Source organism: Danio aesculapii, chromosome 5 (genome assembly GCF_903798145.1).
Source record: "Danio aesculapii chromosome 5, fDanAes4.1, whole genome shotgun sequence".
Lineage (NCBI taxonomy): Eukaryota > Metazoa > Chordata > Actinopteri > Cypriniformes > Danionidae > Danio > Danio aesculapii.
Window position 1 is genome coordinate 62,442,306 of NC_079439.1, and position 23,736 is coordinate 62,466,041.

Below are 23,736 nucleotides of genomic sequence, written 5' to 3' on the forward strand. Positions count from 1 at the left end.
CATTTGTCGTTCTTGATTTCTTATCTGGATGAAAATTGAGAAACAGAAACTATTTAGATTTTATTCATTATGCTTATAAATAATTACAAAATCAAGACAATTTTTATCATTTCTTTTGAAGATCTTTTTATGTAACATTTATCTGTACTTAATTTCGAATGGGGTGACGCTGTGGCGCAGTGGGTAGCATGTTCGCCTCACAGCAAGAAGGTCGCTGGTTCAAGCCTCGACAGGGCCAGTTGGCTTTTCTGTGTGGATTTTGCATGGTCTCCTCGTGTTTGCGTGAGTTTCCTCCAGGTGCTCCGGTTTCCCCCACAAGTCCAAACACGTGGTACAGGTGAATTGGGTATGCTAAAACTGACCATTATGAGTGTGTATGGATGTTTCCCAGTGATGGGTTGTGGCTGAAAGGACATATGCTGTGTAAAAACATAAGCTGGCGGTTCATTCCCCTGTGGCGACACCAGATTAATATAGGGACTAAGCCGAAAAGAAAGTGAAAATGAATAATTTCATATCTAATGTATTTACAGTTTGCATTTATTTATAATTATTATTGTTTATATATAATATTTATTATCTATATACACTCACTGGTCACTTTATTAGGTACACCCTACAAGTACCGGCTTGAACCCTCTTTTGCCTTCAGAACTGCCTTAATCCTTTGTGGTATAGATTCAACAAGGTACTGGAAATATTCCTCCGAGATTTTGGTCCATATTGACATGATAGCATCACGCAGTTGCTGCAGAGTTGTCGGCGGCACATCCATGATGCGAATCTCCCGTTACACCACCTCCCAAATGTGTTTTATTGGATTGGAGTCTGGTGACTATGGAGGCCATTTGAGTACAGTGAACTCATTGTCATGTGCAAGAAACCAGTCTGAGATGATTCGCGCTTTATGACATGGTGCGTTATCCTACACTGTGGTCATAAAGGGATGGACATTGTCAGCAGCAATACTAGGTAGGCTGTGGCGTTGACACGATGCTCAATTTGTACTAATGGGCCCAAAGTGTGCCAAGAAAATATCCCCCACCATTACACCATTATCACCAGCCTAAAACGGCTAATACAATAGCCCACCCGCCTCAAGGTTGGACGTGTTGTGCGTTCAGAGATGCTCTTCTGCATACCTCAGTTGTAACAAGTGGTTATTTGAGTTACTGTTGTCTCTCTATCAGCTAGAACCAGTCTGGCCATTCTCCTCTGAACTCTGCCATCATCAAGGCACTTGCGCCCACAGAACTGCCGCTCACTGGATATTTTTTCTTTTTGGACCATTCTCTGTAAACCCTAGAGATGGTTGTGCGTGAAAATCCCAGCAGATCAGCAGTTTCTGAAATACTCAGACCAGCTGATTAAAAACTTGGTTAACGAGCAGTTGGACAGGTGTACCTAATAAAGTGGCCGGTGAGCGTATATAGACGCATACATTTGGCCAACAATAGCATTTTGCTTGTAATACTTGTATATAACTCTGTCGAATAAGTACAATTATTTCATATGTAATGTGGAATGACAAGCAAGGTAAAATGTCCTAAAAATGACTGCGTTTGTATATTACTCAAATGTATGGAAATCACACCAAAGGGGGCCGTCCCACATGTAATCTGACCAATCAGAGACCACTTACGGCCTGTCACTCATTTCGCGCGTTCAGACATTAGTTGCCATGTCATTTATTACTAATGTAAAATGACCGAAAACATAAAGAGCCGTTTGATTAAAGAAATGATTTCGTGAGGAGAATGAACAGATATAACAGACACACCAACACACAGAACGTAGGAGAGATCACGTGACACAAATAGTCCGAATCATCTGCGCGAACTGATTTTTTTAAATGTTTCACTCTAAAGAACCGGTTCAAACAACCGATTCAGTTATTCTTTTATCTCAGTGCGCTTTCTTTACATTCTATGATTTGGTGGCTATTATAATTCGGTCTTTATTACGTGTTTAATAAAAAACTCAGCTCAAATAGTCCTTTACAACCTAAATATATATAGGTTGTATTAAATTTACTTAGAATATCTTCATATTTATTGGCAGAAGATGTGTTTTTAATAACGTTGGTTAAAACATAATCATACAGTATGTTTACACACATATTTCCAGACCAGTACATGTTTTATTAGTAAAAGTCTGCTATTTGACTCGTTATGAGTCATTTGTGTGGTAGAATGAATTCTGAATCACAAACGAACCTGTTTCGTTCAACAAAAGATTCGACTCCTTGAGGAATCGGACATCGCCAGAGCGGAAAAGCGAGTCCAGGGCAAGAGCTGTCATTTCTTTCGCAGATGCACTTTCTGTCGGCCCCCATGTGGATGTGAAAACAAAACGCGACAGGCAGCAAAGGTGAGTAGGAGGATGATGATGATGATGATGGTGATGATGATGATTGTGTGTGTTAGTGTGTGTGTAGATCCGTGATGCTTTCTCTCTGCGTACTTCAGTCTCTGATGGCCAAGAAAGGAAAGGAAGTTGTTTGGTGATGATGAGAAACACATCTGTGGCCTGCCGTTCATTTTGTAGACTAGTAGAGCTCCGATTTGCAAGTTAATAAGCCCGACCTCGTAGAGACACGCTTATATTCAGACTTATATTCAAGCTTTATTTTGGTGCCAAGTGAATGATGATGATGATGATGATGGTGGTGATGTGATTTGCGTCTGACGTGGCGCTCATTTAAATCACCCACACAGCAGCTACGTTCACCTTTTAAAAATAACCACACGCCGTTTAAAATACCGAGGTATGTGCAAAGCTTATGAAATGTAGTGGCTCTACTCTGTGATATATGATTAAAGCAGCAAATCCTTACAAAATAGAATGGAAATAAACGGTGTCAGGCGATAATGTTATGGTTCTTTGATATACGCGGTTGTAAATGGTTTCCTAGATACAGACGGTGGCATGTAAATGTCTTGTCACATGAAGTGAATGTACACAACGCTTTTAACACTTGTCAGCTAATCTTGTTGTTACTGGCTAATGCTATGTAAATAATGCACACCCGGTGAATTATTTTTTATAATTCAATGTATTCGCTTATACTATGGTTACCACACGACACTATTCTGATGGTTTATTGGAGAATTTCGGGTATTTGTCAGATTTGTGTCCTAAAACTGCTCCTGTATGTAGTACTAGTTCCTCACACACCCAAAGCCTTCTGTTTTGTTTTGATTTTTGACAGTAGTAATAACAGTGAAATAACTGAAACCATTCAGTGTATTAAAGACCTGCCTGGAACTACTTTAGCTGTGCGTTTATCTGAAAATATGTTCGTCAGCCAATCAGAATCAAGCATTGGTATTTTGATAGATGATAGTAATTATTCAGTGTATCATTTATGACGGTAGAAAGCTTTTTAAAATTGGAACTAGGACGTTACTAATGATGAAGTAAATGCTGATGCTAGGTGAAGTACTAATTCTAATACTGAAGTAAACTGTTCCTCTGTTAACACAGTTAATAGACGCATGTACACTGCCTGACAAAAGTCTTGTCCATGATCCCAGTTGTTAGAGCAAATTGACTTCTAGTTGATCGTTTGGAAAAGTAGCAGAAGGTAGATTTTTTTTCTGATGAATCATCTGTTTAACTGCATCCCAATCATCACAAATACTGCAGAAGACCTATTGGAACCTGCATGGACCAAAGATTCTCACAGAAATCAGTCAAGTTTGGTGAAGGAAAAATCATGATTTGGGGTTACATATGGGGCCTGAGGTATCAAGACATTTGTGCTGCCCATTACATTACAAACCAGAGGAGAGGGCAAATTCTTCAGCAGGATAGCGCTCCTTCTCATACTTTAGCCTGCACATCAAAGTTCCTGAAAACAAAGAAGGTCAAGGTGCTCCAGGATTGGCCAGCCCAGTCACCATACATGAATATTATCGAGCATGTCTGAGGTAAAGTGAAAGAGAAGGCGTTGAGGATGAATCTTGATGAACTCTGGGAGTCCCGCAATGTTTTTTTGCTATTCCAGATGACTTTATTATTAAGATATTCAAGTCGTTGCAGAGATGTATGGATGCAGTAGTCCAAGCTAATAAGAGTCATACACAATTTTTTTTTTCACACTGCATCATGACTTTATATTTTATACTGTACATTATTTCTGATCAAGGCATGATCATGTTTTATTTTGGTAAAATAAGCGTAACCTAGAGGCCTTTGCCTTTCATATTAGCCACTTCTGATACCAAATAATCAACTAGATGTTGAGTTATTATTTGTGTGTTGCTTAACTTGGATAGGCGACAAGACTTTTGTCAGGTAGTGTAGACTACCATGTATACACAAGCAGATGTGTTTTCTTTCTGGACTCAATACCATTTTTAAATGTTTGCATTACTGACTTAAAACAATAGTTAACTAAAATATTAATATTTATTGTTAATTAGTTTACTCCCTGTCATGCCAGATAAAGATGTATGTTTATTCACCAGATCCACCATCAAGAGACGCTCATATTTGATAGTACATTTTGCTCCACAATATGCAGGACATTTCAAGCTTTGCTGAATAATAATTTTTAGGGGGCTGCACGGTGTAGCAGTGGGTAGCACGTTCGCCTCACAGCAAGAAGGTTGCTGGTTTGAGCCTCGCCTGGGTCAGTTGGCGTTTCTGTGTGGAGTTTTGCATATCTCCCCGTGTTCGCGTGGGTTCCCTCCGGGTGCTCCGGTTTCCCCCACAAGTCCAAAGACATGCGCTATAGGTGAATTGGGTAGGCTAAAATTGTCCGCTGCGTAAAACATGTACCAGATAAGTTGGCGGTTCATTCCGCTGTGGCAACCCCAGATTAATAATGGGGCTAAGCCGAAAAGAAAATAAATGAGTAATTTTTTGTTTCATTGGTTCCGTGGTAATTATGAGTGAAACATCACGTCATCTTTGTGTATTTGAGTCATCAAATATTTAATTGTTGTTTTAACATTTGACTTTTCTTTTTAACCAGAGATGTGTGATGAAAAACAGTCCTAAAGAACGGCAAGGCCAATCAGGTAAAGTTCAGATTTATAATCTAATTTCTGCCATCTGAGCAATTTAGCAGTTTCAAAATGTAGGTGTCAGATAGTAATGTCATGCCCCTGGATATTTACCATACTAATGTTCATAAATTTCAAATGTTGTCAAATAGCAATGCCCACCTGGAGGGTCAAATAGGCCTTTTGTCATTTGTCTGCCATTTGTTTTACTGGGGTTTTTTGTTAAGTACTAATATAGAAGGGCTAAACAATATATGGTTTGAGCATCGGTATCACAGTGTGTGTATCTGTAGTCACATCTCAGAATTAGATTATTTACAATATACAATAATTTATACAATGATGACCGAGTTATTTTAGGTTTGATTGTGCAATTTGTATATGTGAATACTGTTAGGCCAGATAACCCTAACGTACTGTTTATTTAATCTTTATTTGTCCTCTGTTATATATTTTATATGCTCAATTTATTCGATTTTATGCAGATGGAAGGTGTAGAAGAAGTCTTGATCACCATCTAAATGAATGAAATCTTTCCAAATAGAGCTATTCAAGTGAAGCTATCTAGTGAAAGGATGTTCATATCGCAATATATATATATATATATATATCGCAGCAAATAAAATATCGCAATGTCAGAGTTTCAAAATCTGACAATCAAATCAAAATACCAAATTCAGCACACACCTTTACAACTGCAAATGATGTACAGGTGAACAGATTCATCCAAAATACAAACGCAGTGCTCTAAATGACATGTTAAGCATAAAGATAATGCTAAATGTAGCTTCATGCATTAAGATGTTAAGCATAGCATAGTTAATTTGTCTTCCTGTATATAGTGTGTATATATAATATACATTTTCAATCAGGAATGTATTGAATTTGATAGGTGGTGTCACGCACTTCATTAAAGGATCAGATTTTCAAGTTTTTTTTTTTTGTTTTTTTGTATGTGAAAAATGCAGCGGGTGTCCAAAACATTTCCTTCACAACTTTGTTTCGCTTTTGATCTGAGATTCCATCTAAATATTCTTGGCTTGAAAAAAATGAAACTTTACAAGACTGTATTGCAGTTCTTAGACGTTTTGCCCTCCAGGTTTCCGCACTTACTGTTAGCAAATATCCCAACAGTGTGACATTTTAAACATGTAAATATGTGATGCATGCTTTCGTTTCAATAACAAAAACATTCTACATTTCAGTGCAGAGAAAACAGAAGTCATTTCAAAAGTCTTTACATAGCCCTTCATAAAGTTACCATAAATTGCTATAAAGCAGCTTTACAGTATTAGAAATTAAAACTGCTCTATAGTTTATCTTCAGAACCACACCCACTGATTACATCATCAACCCAGACCAATAGTAGTTTGTTGTTTAAAACTGACAAAATTTGTGTTTAGAAGATATAAAACTGATATAAACATGTAAGTCTTGTAGTTTGCCTCTTTCATTTAAATGCCCAAATCGTGACCAATCAAATGCTCTCTAGTATCTGACATGCCCCGCCCCCTTCAAGACGCTTCACATTTGATGCGCTTGAGCTCAACCACTCTCACTGGCAGAGCTGTAATGAAGAACGCTATTGGCTTTTTTTATAAAAAGGGGAGGAGCTACACTGTCTCACCCTTTCTTCGTGTTTCGGTTTAGATTACGTCGAACACTGAATAAAAATTAACATTTGAAAGCACTTCATGGCACCTTTAAAACAAACATTTGCAGAAATTTTGCTTTAGCAAGTTGTTTTGAACTCCTTTATACTTCATTTCGTTCTTCTATTTCGCAAATTGGGACCTTCAGGCTTTTGTCACTGTTATACTGTGGTAAAGCCTAGATCAAATAAAAGTGCGATATGCACATCAATATAGCAGCATTTTTTTTGACACTATAACAATAATTAATATTTTTACTGTACTGTGACTGATGGGGTTGGGGTGGGGGTAGGCTTTAAATACAATTTATTGGGTAATTTAATAGATAGCATAAATAATACTCGGTACAACTACTGTTTTATATTACTGTGACGGTTGGGTTTAGGGTTGGGTGGGTGTAGACGTTAATAAAATACAATAAATAGGAATTTTAATAAATAATATAAATAATTCTGGTTCTGGCAGCAACCATATCCAATCTAGCAACAACCTTATATTGTGAGTACAGCTACGTCTACATCTATAACTTTAGGCTACGTCTACACCAATACGAAAGTTAGAAAATGGAGTTTTCATCTAAACACGTTCAATCTGAGTGAAACTGCATGATTTGGCATTGAATTTTTGAAATGTATGACATGGCGAAACCCCGTTTACTGAAGTCAGGTAACAAAAATCATGAATTTCGAAGCTTCAAAAAGCGGCCATTACTAGTCCACATTGCCCCATTGTGAATCAAGCATTTTAAAATGTATCTACTTTATGTTTTCAGTATGGACGAAAGGTTAAACAAAAACATATTAGTCTGCGCCAGTGGTGTAGTGGTTAGTGCGTCGACACATACATTCCGGTGCTCACGGCGACCCGAGTTCGATTCCCGACGTGCGGCCCTATGCTGACCCTTCCACTCTCTCTGCTCCCCAAGCTTTCCTGTCAAAACTCTTTAACATATTAGTGTGAACATGGCCTAAAGGAATAATAAAGTAACAGTAAGCAACCGTCAAACATTAAAACTATTTGTATTACATTCTATTATGAGTGTTTGTGGTTTGTGACGATACATTAAAATATTAGACAATACAAATACCAGTTCGCAACATCAAATGACATGTACACACTGCAAAAAAATGCTTGAAAAAATTCTTACTTGGATTTCTTTTGTCTGTATAGTCCAAATATGTATAAATTATTAAACCACAAAGCATTTGACATTGTCATAATTTGTCAAAATTATTGTCTTGTTTTAGGAAAAAATATATAAAAATTAAGTGAGTTTTTCCTTAAAACAAGCTAAATAATCTGCCAATGCCAGAGTAAGCAAACTATGTCAATAGGAAAAACAAGGTTAGTTTGCTTACCCCATTGGCAGATGTTTTAGCTTGTTTGAAGGAAGAACTCACTTGATTTTGACTTATCATTGCTTCAATCAAGGGAGCACGGTGGCTCAGTGGTTAGCACTGTCAACTCACAGTAAAAAGGTCGCTGGTTCAAGTCCCAGCTGGGCCAGTTGGCATTTTTGTGTGGAGTTTACATGTTCTCCATGTGTTCACGTGTGTGAATGAGAGTGTATGGGTGTTTCCCAGTGCTGGGTTGCAGCTGGAATGACATCCGCTGCGTAAAACATATGCCAGAATAGTTGGTGGTTCATTCCGCTGTGACGATCCCTTATAAATCAGAGACTTAGCTGAAATGATTGAACTAATAAATGTACGATGTTGTGATCCTTCACAGCTACTATGAGCAGTGAGCTCACAGTGCCAATGGGCTCTCCAGCTCCTGGTGGTTCAGAACGCCTGCAGGATGGCGGTGGGATGGACTACAGGGACTGGGTTCGGCGCAGTTATCTGGAGCTGGTGACGTCCAACCACCACTCGGTCCAGGCTCTGTCATGGAGAAAACTCTACCTCAGCAGGGCCAAACTCAAAGCCTCCAGCCGAACCTCAGCCCTGCTGTCTGGCTTTGCCATGGTGAGTGTTAGACTTTTCTGAAAGCGCGAGCTACCAAATACAGTTGAAGTCAAAATTATTTGCCCTCCTGTGAATCTTTTTCAAATATTTTCCAAATGATATTTAACAGAGCAAGGAAATTTTCACAGTATTTCCTATACTATTTTTTCTTCTGGAGAAAGTTTAGTTTGCTTTATTACGGCTAAAATGAAAGCAGTTTTTAATATTTTTTTCAATATTATTAGCCCCCATAATATATTTTTTCGATTGTCTACAGGACAAACTAAAGTTATAAAACCTGCCTAATTACCCTAACTTGCCTAATTAAGCCTTTAAATGTCACTTCCAGATGAATACTAGTTTCTTAAAAATATCTATTATAATATTTTGTACTGTCAACATGGCACAGATAAAATAAATCAGTTATTAGAAATGAGTTATTGAAACTATTACGTTTAGAAAGGTGTTGAAAAATCTTCTCTCCGTTAAACAGAAATATACAGGGAGGCTAATAATTCAGGAGGGCTAATAATTCTGACTTCAGCTAAATGTCTGGCTTTTCAATGAGTGTGTTGTGGAATACTCCGGAAATAAAGCATGTGGGTTGTTTTAATTCTTAAAAGCATCAGATGGATTGGAGATAAAATCTGAAAGATTGTCTTGTGACACTTTGTGGCCCGGGGAGAGCATAACAGCGAGCACCCGTGTGACAGGAAGCATTTTTCACATTCATTTTCTCCACTGGGATTATAAGCATTCTTCAGTAAAGCGATATGAAAGCATCCGGCTCTGACATGAATTTCTACATTACAGACTTCTTGATTTGAAGTGTGAGACGTTTGCAAGATTTAGGTTCAGTGATTGTACTTATTTTAATTATATTTAACAAACAAAATTAGTGGTTCATTCCACAGTGGAGACCCCTGATAAATAAGGGAATAAGCCAAAGGAAAATGAATGAATCATTATTAGTGACTTACTGTTACTGACTGAAGTATAAAGCGATTATACTTGTAGTTTATCACCAAATATTCTTGTTATTGACAAAGTATGAAATTAAATGTTTGGTTCATGACAGAAAATTTGGAAGGGAGTGTAGGCTGACAGAACTTACAGCAGTGATTCATGGGAGTGGGCAGCAGTTGTGGGATCTTTTGTCAGCATAATGCATTTCTGCATTGCGTTCAAGATGTTTAAACGGTGCTATTCAAAACAGTAGGGGGTTTTATTTTGATTTTCGTCTTGTTTTTCTAGCAAACAGCTTATGCTCATCAAGGATGGATGTGATTTGATCTAAAATACAGTACAACAGTAATATTTATTCATTCATTTTCTTTTCGGCTTAGTCCCTTTATTAATCTGGGGTCACCACAGCGGAATGAACCGCCAACTTATCCAGCATATGTTTTACACAGCCGATGTCCTTCCAGCTGCAACCCAGTGCTGGGAAACATCCATTCACACTTATTCACACACAGGCATACACTACGGCCAGTTTAGTTTATTCAATTCACCTATAGCGCATGTCTTTGGACTGTGGGGGAAAGCGGAGAAAACCCACACCAACACAGAGAGAACATGCAGTGACCTTCTTGCTGTGAGGCGACAGTGCTAAACGCTGAGCCACCGTGTCGCCCTTTATGTTAATTTAATGCTAAATAATTAATTTCAAATGTTCAGTGTTGAAAACAAATTAGTTGATTTACTATTATTTCTGGATTATTTGACAAATTGAAAGTTCAAAGAAACATAAATTGCAATTAACAACTTTGTGAGTTGTTTACTGTTTATTTTATTCATGCGTCCTTGATGAATAAAGTTTATATGTGCCGTTAAGATGACAAAACTAATGTATACTCATGTATTTAATAACATGAACAAACACTAGCTATGGTTCCATCCAAAGATGTGAATTCAATGTATGCGCAAAATTGGAATATCGCATAAAAGACGTGCGAATAAAGCAGCGTTTCCATCCAATGAGTTGGAGAACAAAATCATCACTACCTGATTAACTGTTGCCAAATATTAAAATGTAACCGTATTATAACAGTAAAAATGGAATTTGCTGCGGTAGAAGCTGCGCGAATTTTTTTCATTTAATAAACTCTTGATGTTATTAATAATAAAACAACACTAATACTTAAATGTTTTTAAGGTGTTTTAGAATGACCGAAACTAGAGTTTAGATTTTTTACAGTGTGCTCAGCCTGCTGGTTTGTCCATTCACACACATTTTTATCATCACATGATCTTTTATAACAAAATCACATGACCTTTTTAATGCGCATAATGGAATTTGTTCAGTAAAATTGTTTTCATCGTAGTTTATGCGCATCTTTTCTTATCGAATTAAAAGTTTATCCTACTCAGTTATGCGCATTTTTTTTTTTATGTGCGCATTTTGGCGTTTCCATCAACCGTTTTTTAGAATGCGCATAAAAATAGGTGGATGGAAACAAAGCTAGTGAACGATACATTTATTAAAGTATTATTATTGTTAATGTTAGTGAATGAAAATATTCATTGTTAGTCCTCGTAACTCATAATGTATTAACTAATGTTAGCAAGCACAACTTTGGATTTTAAACTTAACTCAAAGATAAAAAATGTTGATCAATAATTACACATCCTCATGTCGTTCCAAACTCTGCAGCACAAATCCAAGAGCTACATAATGCTCCGTAAACAGAAAGACGACAAATTCGTCACGCACACAGACCTGATGATCACACAGAGTCTGATGCGTATTTATTAATTCATTGCGAAATAATTCACAAAATGATACAAAATGTTTGAGTAGTCTTCGAGTAGTGAGGATGATTTTTCAAAATTTCAGATTCAGTGTGCAGTAACCTTTAGTTTGTGTTAGTAAATACATGTCACAACTAAATAAAACATAACCATCTTTTTTCGCATTCAAATCTGAAAATTTTGTTAGTAAATGCATGTCGGTACTTAATAAAGCATAACTATTTTATTTGTATTTAAATAAGAAATATTTAGTAAATAATTGTCTGTACTAAATAAGACATAACTTTTTATTCACATTCAAATTCGAAAACTTTAACACACTCGCACAAACCTTGCACACCGAGTCCGATGCGTATTTATTAATCCATTGCGAAATGATAATTCACAAAATGATACAAAATGTCTGAGTAGTGAAGATGAGTTTTCAAAATTTCGGATTCAGTGTGCAGTAACATTAGTTTGTGTTAGTAATACATGTCACAACTAAATAAATTAATAAATAATAATTAATAATTAATAGTGACCTCTAGCTTGGCTCCTTCATATCTGCTCTCACTTCTGCAGATATATGTGCCCTCCAGAAACTTGCGTTCTGTGAATGAACGTCGCCTCGTTGTTCCATCCCAAAGAGGGAAGAAATCACTTTCCCGAACTCTCACATTCAATCTGCCCAGTTGGTGGAATGAACTCCCTAACTACATCAGAACAGCAGAGTCACTTGCTGTCTTCAAGAAACGACTAAAAACGCAACTGTTTAGTCTCCACTTTCCTTCCTAATCTGCAACTGCCTCTCTGGCTATACCACTAACTGTGCCCTCCCTCCCTCTCTCTCTCTCTCTCTCTCTCTCTCAAAAAAAAAAAAAAAAATTTTTACTAATGCTTTGCTTCTTAGACTTTACACACCTGAAACTTGTCTATAGCACTTGTTCACTGCTGCTCTTATAGTTGTGTGAATTGCTTCCTTGTCCTCATTTGTAAGTCGCTTTGGATAAAAGCGTCTGCTAAATGACTAAATGTAAATGTAAATAAAACATAACCATCTTTTTTCGCATTCAAATATGAAAAATTCGTTAGTAAATGCATGTCAGTACTTAATAAAGCATAACTATTTTATTCGTATTCAAATCCGAAAAAATTTAGTAAATAATTGTCTGTAATAAATAAAACATGACTTTTTTTTTCACATTCAAATTCGAAAACTTTATCACACTCACACAAACCTTGCACACCGAGTCCGATGCGTATTTATTAATCCATTGCGAAATTATAATTTACAAAACAATACAAAATGGAGTCTTTGAGTAGTGAAGATGATTTTTCAAAATTTCGGATTCAGTGTGCAGTAACATTAGTTTGCGTTAGTAAATACATGTCAGTACTAAATAAAACATAGCCGTCTTTTTTCACATTCAGATCCGAAAAATTCATTTCACGCACACAAACCTTAGACACAGTCCGATTCTAAATCCATTGTGAAATAATTCACAAAACAATACAAAATGGAGTCTTCGAGTAGTGAATATGATTTTTCTAAATTTCAGTAGTTTGTGTTAGTAAATACATGTCACTACTAAATAAAACACAACATTTTCACATTCAAATCCAAAAAATTTCACACGCACCCAAACCTTGCACATCGAGTTTGATGCATATCACATGAACAGCAAACATGAACAAACCTCACTGGTTCTTGCTGAAGCTCAAACATACCATGTGACTAGAAAGAATGAACCTCATTGGTTCTCACAAATCAAGCAAGCATGGCATCTTTGTCCAAATCTGAATGCTATCATCCTTCGTTGCTAATATAAGCCTAAATTGGATTAAAAGGCTCCATTCACGTGGACATATTTGTACAATTTTGAAGCAGTTTTGTGTGAGTAGACTTTCATTATTTATTGCGTATTTATTAATCCATTGCAAAATAATTCACAAAACAACACAAAATGGAGTCTTTTCAAAATTTCGGATTCAGTGCGCATTAACCTTAAAGCTTGTGCTAATAAATACATGCACTACTTAATAAAACATAACATGCATTGTTTACAATCTCTCTAGTTTGGTCAATTTAGTGATTGCGAAACTTTTAGCATCAACTGAATAACCATTTCTGTTTCCGCCATTGATTCTAATGTGTTGGTGAGCAGGTGGCCATGGTGGAGGTGCAGCTGGAGATGCAGTACAGCTACCCTCGAGTCCTGCTCATCGCCTTCAGCGTATGCACCACAGTGCTGGTGGCCGTCCACCTGTTCGCCCTCCTCATCAGCACCTGCATCCTGCCCAACGTAGAAGCCGTCAGCAACATCCATAACCTCAACTCCGTCTCCGAGTCTCCTCACGAGAGGATGCACCACTACATCGAGCTAGCCTGGGGCTTTTCCACCGCTCTGGGCATCCTCCTGTTTCTGGCCGAGGTGGTGCTGCTCTGCTGGATCAAGTTCCTGCCGGTTGACTCCGGGGCTCAGTCCGCCTCAGTCCTGGCAGCTCTTAAGCAGAACTGCAGCACTCCTGCTGTCCAGCCTGGCCACAGCGGCTGGCAGGCCGCTTTAGCCTCCACTATCATCATGGTGCCGGTGGGATTGATCTTTGTGGTGTTCACTATTCACTTCTACCGTTCTCTTGTGCGACACAAAACAGAGCGCCATCATCAGGAGATTGAGGAACTGCACAAAATCAAAGTGCAGCTGGACGGGCACGAGCGTGGCCTGCAGGCGGTCTGAGATCTTCCAGTCGGGCAGCAATCCATCCATCGCTTGACTTTTTGAGCTTTCAAGCACATCAGAAACTCCTCCTTGAGTCTTTTCTTTCTGTTTTCTTCTGAGAGGAAATGCCTTGTCGCTTTATGGAAGGATTATTTGTGCAGAAACTGGAGAGGCTTTACAGCAGCTACAACAAAAAGGTGCACGTTTACAAGATTTCAACCACAAGGGCTATTTATTTATCTTCCTTTAGGCTTTAGGTCATGTTTGGATGCCTCTTTAAGTGCCATTTTCTGTTTCCATGCCTTTAATTGACCCCAAAATGGAAATTGAGCCTTTATATGCTTCTACTCGTGTCATTTCAAACCCATAAAATATCTTTGTTTGTTTCGGTGACCCAAATTTAATTGCATTCAAGAGATTTATGTCCCTACATTTTTAATAATATATGAATTACCCATATAATCCAAGTCTTCTAAAACCGTTGCTTTATATGATGAAGAGATTTATCAGTTTGATTACTCGCATTGATCAGCTAACAGTAACAAAAGAGAGAACAAACCTCACTAGACTGGTTCTTGCTGAAGCTCAAACATACTATGTGACTAGCAAGAATGAACCTCATTGGTTCTCGCACATCAAGCAAGCATGGCATCTTTGGCCAAATCTGAATGCTGTAAACCACAGGTGTCAATTCCAGTTCCTGGAGGGCCAAAGCTTTGCACAGGTTAGTTTCAACCCTAATTAAACACACCTGATCAAACTGAGTCCTTCAGGCTTTTTGAAACCTCCAGGTAAGTGTATTGGACCAGGGTGGGAACTAAACTGTGCAGAGCTGCGGCCCTCCAGGAACTGGAATTGGCATCTGTGTTGTAAAGCATAGGTCTCAAACTCAATTCCTGGAGGGCCGCAGCTCTGCAGTTTTGCGCCAATCAAACACACCTAATCTAGTAGTGTCTAGCAGTCTTGAACACCTTGATTAGTTGGATAAGCTGTGTTTGATTGGGGTTGGAGTAAAACTGTGCAGAGCTGCGGCCCTCCAGCAATTGAGTTTGAGACCTATGATCGAAACATTCTTTGCTAATATAAGCCTAAATTGGATTAAAGGGCTTGATTCCTGTGGATTTATTTGTAAAACTCTGAAGCGGTTTTATGTAAGTGGACTTTCCAACTTAACGCTCTTGATTTGTTTTCTAAAGATGAGCAAAAGTCTTATGGGTTTGGAATGATATGAAGGTGAGCATGCTATGACAGAATTTTAATTGTGGGGTGAAATTACACTGTAAATACACAAAACTGAATGTCGTCTTTGTTCAGTATCATTGCCTGTTTCGCTTCCTTTCACAGTGCCATCCTGGATCAATAGTGTGCCACTGATAATGAGACCAAATGAGTTGGTCTTTGATCCATTATGGATCAAGAGCTGCCTGAGTCACTGCCAGAGTATATTTGACTGAAATATCCAGCTTTTGCATTGTACATGCCTGTTTGAGCTTCTGTTTAAACTGATCTATGTCATAAATTACTCCTATACATGTCTCTTCTAACGAATTCAAATCAATGGAGTCGAAATCAACACCTGACACTGTCTTAAACTTTCAATGTACAGACAAAATTCAGCAGGAAAAAAGGAAGTCATGTTTAAATTGATGGCTTAATGCTCACTTCCCTTTAAGAAAACTCACGCACCACATACAGTTCATATTTAATCGTGCATCTAATACTGTAATCTTTAATTCTGCAAATTTGTAATCCCAAAAACAGATTACTTTTAAGCTAAAAACGAAGTCTTGCTCCTACTAGGGTTATATGTAGTGCAGTATTTTTAGCTTGGGTGTGAAATCTAGACGCTTTAGCCATGCACTGTGCGTTCTTGTATTTCATTGAAGGTTTTGCATGTCTAATGTAATGCACTGTCACTTGTCAAGCACAAAAGTGGAGGGTTTTCTTTTATCCATATTTCACTCAAGGCCTATTGAATGTTTTTTCCTGTGGGCTACTAGAAATTTAGGCAGTTGACGACGATAAACAAAAATGATTTGCTTGAATAAAATAGACAGACTTGCTCAAATGAACAGAAGAAGCTTGCTTCATAGGATGAGCTGAAGTTATTTAATGTGAACCTAGTTGCCAGTATGATCATCAGGCTCAAAAAAAGTTGCAATATTTTATGCATCAAGTCAATTCGAGGAAAACATTCCAGGGCGAAAAGAAGTCGGACCAATTTCTGTCTGCCTTAACTAACTAAACTGACAAAAGTGCACTTGTAGTGTAGTCCATGGAAATGTTGTGTCTGGTTTGTTTTACAGACTGATTTAATCCGTCTGTCTTTCAGAATGTAAACTTCAGAGTTGTGGCGAATAATTGTTCGAGAAATCGATTCTGAGTTTTAAAAAATACATTGCTGTTCTCGCTTGAACTGGATTTGTGTTTGTTTTTAACAGCAGATGGCGCTTTAGGATCATTTTTAACAGCAGATGGCGCTTTAGGCTAGTTTTTAAACAGCGGATGTCACTCTAGTTTAGTTTTTAATGGTAGATGGCGCTCTAGGCTAGTTTTTAACAGCAGCAGGCACTCTAGGCTAGTTTTTTTTAACAGTGGATGGCGCTCTAGGCTAGTTTTTAACAGCAGATGGCGCTCTAGGCTAGTTTTTAACAGCAGATCGTTCTCTATGCGAGTTTTTAACAGTAGATGGCACTCTACTATGTTAGTTTTTAACAGCAGGTGACGCTACATGCTAGTTCTTAACAAGATGGTGTTCTACGCTAGTTCTTAACGAAAGATGATGTTCTACGCTAGTCCTTAACAGAAGATGGTGTTCTACGCTAGTTCTTAACAAAAGATGATGTTCTACGCTAGTTCTTAACAGAGGATGGTGTTCTACGCTAGTTCTTAACAGAAGATGGTGTTCTACGCTAGTTCTTAACAAAAGATGATGTTCTACGCTAGTTCTTAACAGAAGATGGTGTTCTACGCTAGTTTTTAACACAGATGGCGTTCTACCATAATTTTTAACATGGATGAAGTTCTACACTCAATTTTTAACAGCAGATGGCTCTCTAGTTTCTAACAGCAGAAATCACTCTAGGCTGGTTTTTAACAGGAGATTGGTGCTTTATGCTAGTTTATAACAGCAGATGTCGCTCTATGCTAGTTTTAACAACAGATGACATTCTACGCTAGTTTTTATCTGCAGATGACTGTCAGTGCTTGATTTTAACCGGAGATTGAGCTCTATGCTAGTTTTTAACAGCAGGCGGCGCTCTACGCTAGTTTTTTACCAGCATATGGGGCTCTAGGCTAGTTTTTAACCGCAGTTGGCAGTTAACAACAGAAAAAAAGGCTAGTTTTAAACCGCAGTTTATGCTAGTTTTAACCGCAAATAACCCTTTAGGCTCTTTTTTTTTTTTTTTTTTTTTTTTTTATACCTCAGATATTGGTTAACAGTAGAAAAAAAGGTTAGTTTTTAACAGCAGATGGCACTCCATGCTAGTATTTCATAGCAGATGGTGCTAAAGGCTAGTTTTGAACAGCCGATGGCAATGTATGCTTCGCAATTCGCAAACATCCGTACTTTGCTTGCATGCACTTCCTTACAAATACTAAGGAAAGGTTTACTAATACTAGGAATGTTTAAGCGAGTTACAAGAGCATTAATAGTGAGCTGTGTTTACATTAATATATTGACATAAAAGCCAACTTGCTTGACTTTAGGGGCATTTAAGTGTATTGTTAAAAACTAGCCTAGAGTGACATCCGCTGTTAAAATCTAACCTAGAGCGCCATCTACTGTTAAAAACTAACCTAGGGCGCCATTTGCTGTTAAAAACTGACCTAGAGTGACATCCGCTGTTAAAAACTGACCTAGAGCGCCATCTGCTGTTAAAAACTAGCCTAAAGTGACATCCGCTGTTAAAAACTGACCTAGAGCGCCATCTGCTGTTAAAAACTAGCCTAGAGTGACATCCGCTGTTAAAAACTGACCTAGAGCGCCATCTACTGTTAAAAACTAACCTAGGGCGCCATTTGCTGTTAAAAACTGACCTAGAGTGACATCCGCTGTTAAAAACTGACCTAGAGCGCCATCTGCTGTTAAAAACTAGCCTAAAGTGACATCCGCTGTTAAAAACTGACCTAGAGCGCCATCTGCTGTTAAAAACTAGCCTAGAGTGACATCCGCTGTTAAAAACTGACCTAGAGCGCCATCTGCTGTTAAAAACTAGCCTAGAGTGACATCTGCTGTTAAAAACTGACCTAGAGCGCCATCTGCTGTTAAAAACTAGCCTAGAGTGACATTTGCTGTTAAAAACTGACCTAGAGCGCCATCTGCTGTTTAAAAACTAGCCTAGAGTGACATCCGCTGTTAAAAACTGACCTAGAGCGACATCTGATGTTAAAAACTTACCTAGAGCACCATCTGCCGTTAAAAACTAGACTAGCGCACCATCTGCTGTTAAAAACTGATCTCCGAATCAATTCAGGAGAGAATATCGATGCATTTTGAGAATTGATTTCTTAAACAGCTCAACTTCATTTAATGCCATATACATCAATTTAATTTAATAGTATGTTCATCAGGCTGCATTTTAAAGTTCATAAGGCATATTGATGCACTGTAGTTTGAACGCTCAAACTTGACCAAAATTGTGTATACTCTGCTTGTGGAGGCTTTAAGAAGCACTTTGCATTTTTGTGTACGTATGTGTGTGTGTGGATGAATACATTAGTATAATTTTTCATACTTCTGTTGCATTGTGCCTCAATATCAGTGGAGAAACATAACAAATATCTAGTGCAAGATGTTTTCCCGTTCAGAACATGTAGTGGAATATTATGGAAATGTTTTGTTGAGCATGTCCTTTCACACTCTGTCTGTACCTGTATGTTAATTTATGTCAAATAAACAACTTATTTTGTTTACTTCAATTCGGTGTCAGTGGGTATTTGACCAGCTTTGGAAATCAGTTCAATAAGGAATGCAGTTTTACTTGTGATCTATATTTTCTTTTTCTTCATTCAAAGATTTAAAAATAAATATTGCAAAGTATTGATTCTGGCTTAAATGTTTTACAATTGGTGTGTGTGTGTGTTAGATCAGAAAAAAATGACTGTTATAGGCACAAGAATTTAAATGAGTAGTTACTCTACATGTTTTTGTCTACATATATTTTTTTAAAGGGATAGTTCACCCAAAAATGAACATTTCCTCACCATTTCCTTACACTCAATTGGTTCTAAACTTGAATTTATTTCTTCTGTTGAACACTAAACGAGATATTCTGAAGAATGTTGGAAACCAGTAGTAATTGACCCATTGTAGAAACAAAAAAATATTGTCAACAAAAATAAGTCAACAGCTGCTACTTTCCAACATTCTTCAAAATATCTTCTTTTGTGGTCAACAGAAGAAAGAAACTCAAACCGGTTTGGAACAAGTGGAGTATAAGTAAATCCTCACTGAAATTTTGTTTCTGGGTGAACGGTCTCTTTAATTCATAATATGCAATGCAAAAACAATAGTTACCAGCACTTCTGGAGTCTTAAAAAATACATATTCTAATAATTAACAAAATTAACACCACACAAGATTCTGAACATTATTAACATTACTACTTCTCAAGCCTACATTTAGTCAAGAGTCACAGGTATTAAATTTGTGTTGCTGGTATGTGTGTATTTTTGTGTGTATGTTTTATATAAATGTATTTATTTATTACTCTTAAACTGCCATCAGCTATTGCCTTTGACAACTATTTGTTTATTAAAACCAACATGGTGTAAGCTAAAAGTCTTCTTTAAAGTTTTAGTAAAGAGAAAAAGTCACCTACATCTTTGTTTTTAGGCTCAACTGTCCTTGTAAATTTTTATTATATCCTTCTTTCTTTCATATATCCATTATGATGTGATATGAGTGTGTGGCATTCACAGAGCTGCATTAGACTGATCCTGGTTATTAGTATCTGTTGTTCACTGTCAGCATGTGAGTGGTCAGATTTCACAGCTGTGATTGGCAGGCACACGTGAACTGAAGCTGCAGTCCATGACGAGGCCACACGCTGCCCGAAGAAGCCACTGCAAATGAGATTCAAGCAAGTGTCTGGTTATAATGCAAAATCATTTCAGTTTAATCAGAATGGGATGACACTTGGTGACTTTTGTCACCCTATTAAAAATTCAGAACATGATTTGAATGTTAAATGGTCAAAAAAGAGTATAAGTTGGCTCATTTGCTGTCAAAAATGTCCAAGAAATGAATGAGAAAAATAAATAAATGAGAAAACGGGAAAATTTTAGTGATACAAATGAATCAGAAAAAAAGTGTGCACCAATGAGGCACTATATCAAGTGTGCAAAATAATGTACACTCTCTCTCTCTCTCTCTCTCTCTCTCTCTCTCTCTCTCTCTCTCTCTCTCTCTCTCTCTCTCTCACACACACACACACACACACACACACACACCTAACAGTGCAAATTACAAATTAAAATAAAAAAATTACATAAAATAAAGAAAAATATAAAATAAGTATATCCCTTTCTTTCATACAACGACAGACACAATTTATCTTATGGAATATTTAAGTCTGCATTTACTGAATTAAATGGAACATATATGTAATTAATTGTCACTATAAAAATACCTCAGTGACATCAATTAGTTGTCTAAAATGGCGGATCCCTCAGGCTTGATCGGTAATTGAGGTGATGCCGCTCTCTGCACAGGCTAATGATGATGAAGTGTGAACAGGTGTGTAGTAAAGCCCTCTGTAATCACTTCACGAACTTCAAACGTCATTTAATCGTTCAATGACTCGACAAAAAAAGCAGTTTGACTCGACGGTGTTGCAGGAAACTTCTTTTAGAGCGACTGACAGGCTTTTGACGACGACGACGACGACGACAACAACAACAACAACAACAACAAGAAACTGCTGAACATGTAAATTCTCAATCATTTATTAACTTCTATTTTTTTTTCTTTATAAAATAATCCCATTTGAAGGGAAATTGAACCAAGTGAAGACCATTTCAGCCTTTTGATAATGCCAGAATCATAACAGGATATAGCTTCTTCTAGAGCGTTTTCACTTAAGCTGTCATTTTAGCTGTGATTTTTAGCTAAAATGCTTTTCAGCTACTTTCAAAATGCTGTTAATCTTACTAGTAGGTGAATTCTGCAGACATTTTCTTATGTAGCAGAGAGTTTAGCTGCGATGATGAGTGAAAGAATGTATCTTGACTTGGTATTGTTGCTTTTTTGGCATCATTGACCAAGGTCTGATAGAGTTTAATCTTCTCTCTGAGCTGCTAACAGATTAAGTTTAAGTGCTTTTTTACATTACTGAAACTTTAAAATGAAGCAAGCAAATATGTTATGTAATACTGAACATGCATATTCTTTATTTTACAGTGAGGGCTTTTTCCTGCACAAGTTGTGGATTATGCAGAGGTCTTTCTGGAAGATTTTGGGGAGTGGTAACCCAGACTCTCATGGGTCTGGGAAAATTCCATGGCTCTATTTTTGGATGGGGAATATCAACGCTCCATTTTAAACACTCTTGTAGGGTCAGTAAAGGGCACTTAATGTCCTGTAATACTGTTTTGCCACATTACTTTACGGAAAACTCTATTACTGATGAAATTGTCACTGCTTTTAAATGGGTAAACTGCAAATTTTAAATGTGCCAAAATAAAAAAGTAAATTTCACAAACTCCACATTTTCATGCTGTTTTCAGGTGACTCAAAAAGGATTATTTGGCATCACTGCAATGGTTTTTGCACTAGGCTACCTGGCATACCCGCAGAATTAAGGTAAAAGTTATTCATCGCAAATAATCCAATAACCCATCTTTAGATGCTAAAATATATTACGATTATAAGAATGGATGGTTGACCATGTAAGTCTGTGTCCTAAATTCACATGCTTTTGACTGCTACAAGAAATCCTGATGTATTTTTAAATTGTAATGGAAAATGCACGTGTTCAAGTCTTTTTATTCTTGACTTTTATAGTCTATTCTGGAAAAATAACAACATTGAGCAATGTATAAGATGATGTAGAATTGCATGTTCATCCAGTTTGCAAATATATGAATGGATATGCAGTGGCCTGTTAATCTCCGTAGGTTTAGAGTTGACAAAACCAGAAACGCTATTTCATGGTAACCATTTGATTCTGTGGATAATTCATGAGTTCGTATGATCAGTCAAACTGTTTCAGTACCACATGCTCGTCCTCCAAACACCATCAAAAGTTTGGGGGTACCTGGTTAAATGGGGGAGAGGGGGGATTCTTTAAGACGAAGATACTGAGATAAGAAAGTGGTTATTTATAGCAAGTTAATCTGCGGTCACACTGCACTTTTCTCCCTATAGACTTCCATTCATATGCGTGAGACCCGAATGCAAGGTTTGTGTCAAGTTTCACAGATCACTGCGTTCAAAGTTCAAGCTTGGTGAACTCTGACCTGTGAAATCACATCACTTGACTGCGTGAGACCAATCGAAGATCAAAACATGACCTCTCTGGACAGAAACTTAAAATATGGAGCAATCGCTCACTTTTTAATGTCTAATCATCTTGTTTAATCCTGCCCCTTTTTGTAGCGCCATGCGGCAGAATTTTGCACACTCAAACTCTAGTGTGACCGCAGCTTTAGGAATCCTCTGACTGATGAATCTGTGTTAGCTAATGAGGAACCAGCCGTGAACAATCATAAGTATGTGATCCTCTTGAAATTCAGTTTAGAAATAAACTTAAAGGGGTAAATTATCAAGCATAAGTGTGAAATCTAACAATGGTATTAATTATAATTCCTAAAACAAATTCTTAGCAGAAAATAAGCCATTTTGTCTCAGAAATAGGGCTGCACAATGTATAATTTCAGCATCAATATCATAATGTGTGAATCCACATTACACATCCTGTGATGTGACTATATTGTCGAATAAAACAGGTCACACATAAAAGACATAGAGTCTCTTCAGTTTAACCTTTAATAAAGTGAACGTTTTAAGGCCCGCGACTAAACATTTTAAGTGAATTTAAAACATTTGGACAATGACTTATTACGTTTGTAGATTCAGATTAATCGTTTTAAGAACTGTATACCTCAAACTATACAGCGTTTTATTGTACATTTTCATTTATTTTATTTCTACCTGAATACTGTTATACTCAGAGTGTGTATGCTGAAAATTTATTACATTTTATGCACTCCTCTACAAAACTACCCCAGTCACCCTATCTGGGGAAATTTTACAATATAATATAACAAAATTTTTTTTTTTTTTTTTCCCCCAACATCATGCAGCTGTTTTTGATTTGGAGCAAGAGATACAGAAAGAGGGAATGACTTTTATAATGGTCTTTCATTATTTCCATCTTTTATCAGCAGTTCTGTCATCTCTTTCATTTCCCTATAATTGAAAGCTGTGTAAAGAAGAACTTCTATGCTCCTATTGGTCAACATTGTAAAGGATAAAAAAAATCCATCTTGAATGTCAGGGAGTGTCCCATTCATTTAAAAAGACACGAAGTAAAGTTTCTCCATGTTTAAAAACAGCATGGTTAAATTCAAAACCATATTCTTCATGAACTGCTCATAATAAAGAAGTTAAACATTCATTTTATTTTCGGCTTAGTCCCTTTATTAATCTGGGTTCACCCATTGG

The 23,736-nt window shown here is 37.2% G+C and overlaps 1 protein-coding gene and 1 non-coding gene across 3 annotated transcripts; both read left to right on the forward strand.

Moving 5' to 3' along the window:
• The first annotated feature begins 2,260 nt into the window (after positions 1 to 2,260).
• Positions 2,261 to 14,906, forward strand: orai2 (ORAI calcium release-activated calcium modulator 2). Of its 2 annotated transcripts, XM_056458632.1 has the most exons (4): positions 2,261 to 2,370; positions 4,982 to 5,027; positions 8,396 to 8,631; positions 13,512 to 14,906. In XM_056458632.1, exons 2-4 carry the CDS (start codon positions 4,991 to 4,993, stop codon positions 14,082 to 14,084), a joined length of 846 nt encoding a protein of 281 aa, XP_056314607.1. In that variant the 5' UTR covers positions 2,261 to 2,370; positions 4,982 to 4,990; the 3' UTR covers positions 14,085 to 14,906. The 2 variants fall into 2 exon arrangements, with proteins under 2 accessions (XP_056314607.1, XP_056314608.1); XM_056458633.1 differs by lacking the exon at positions 4,982 to 5,027.
• Positions 14,907 to 21,269: 6,363 nt separating this feature from the next.
• Positions 21,270 to 21,368, forward strand: LOC130229930 (Z30 small nucleolar RNA). The gene has a single exon (XR_008837884.1). It is a non-coding gene; the product is annotated as a Z30 small nucleolar RNA (small nucleolar RNA).
• Positions 21,369 to 23,736: the final 2,368 nt, after the last annotated feature.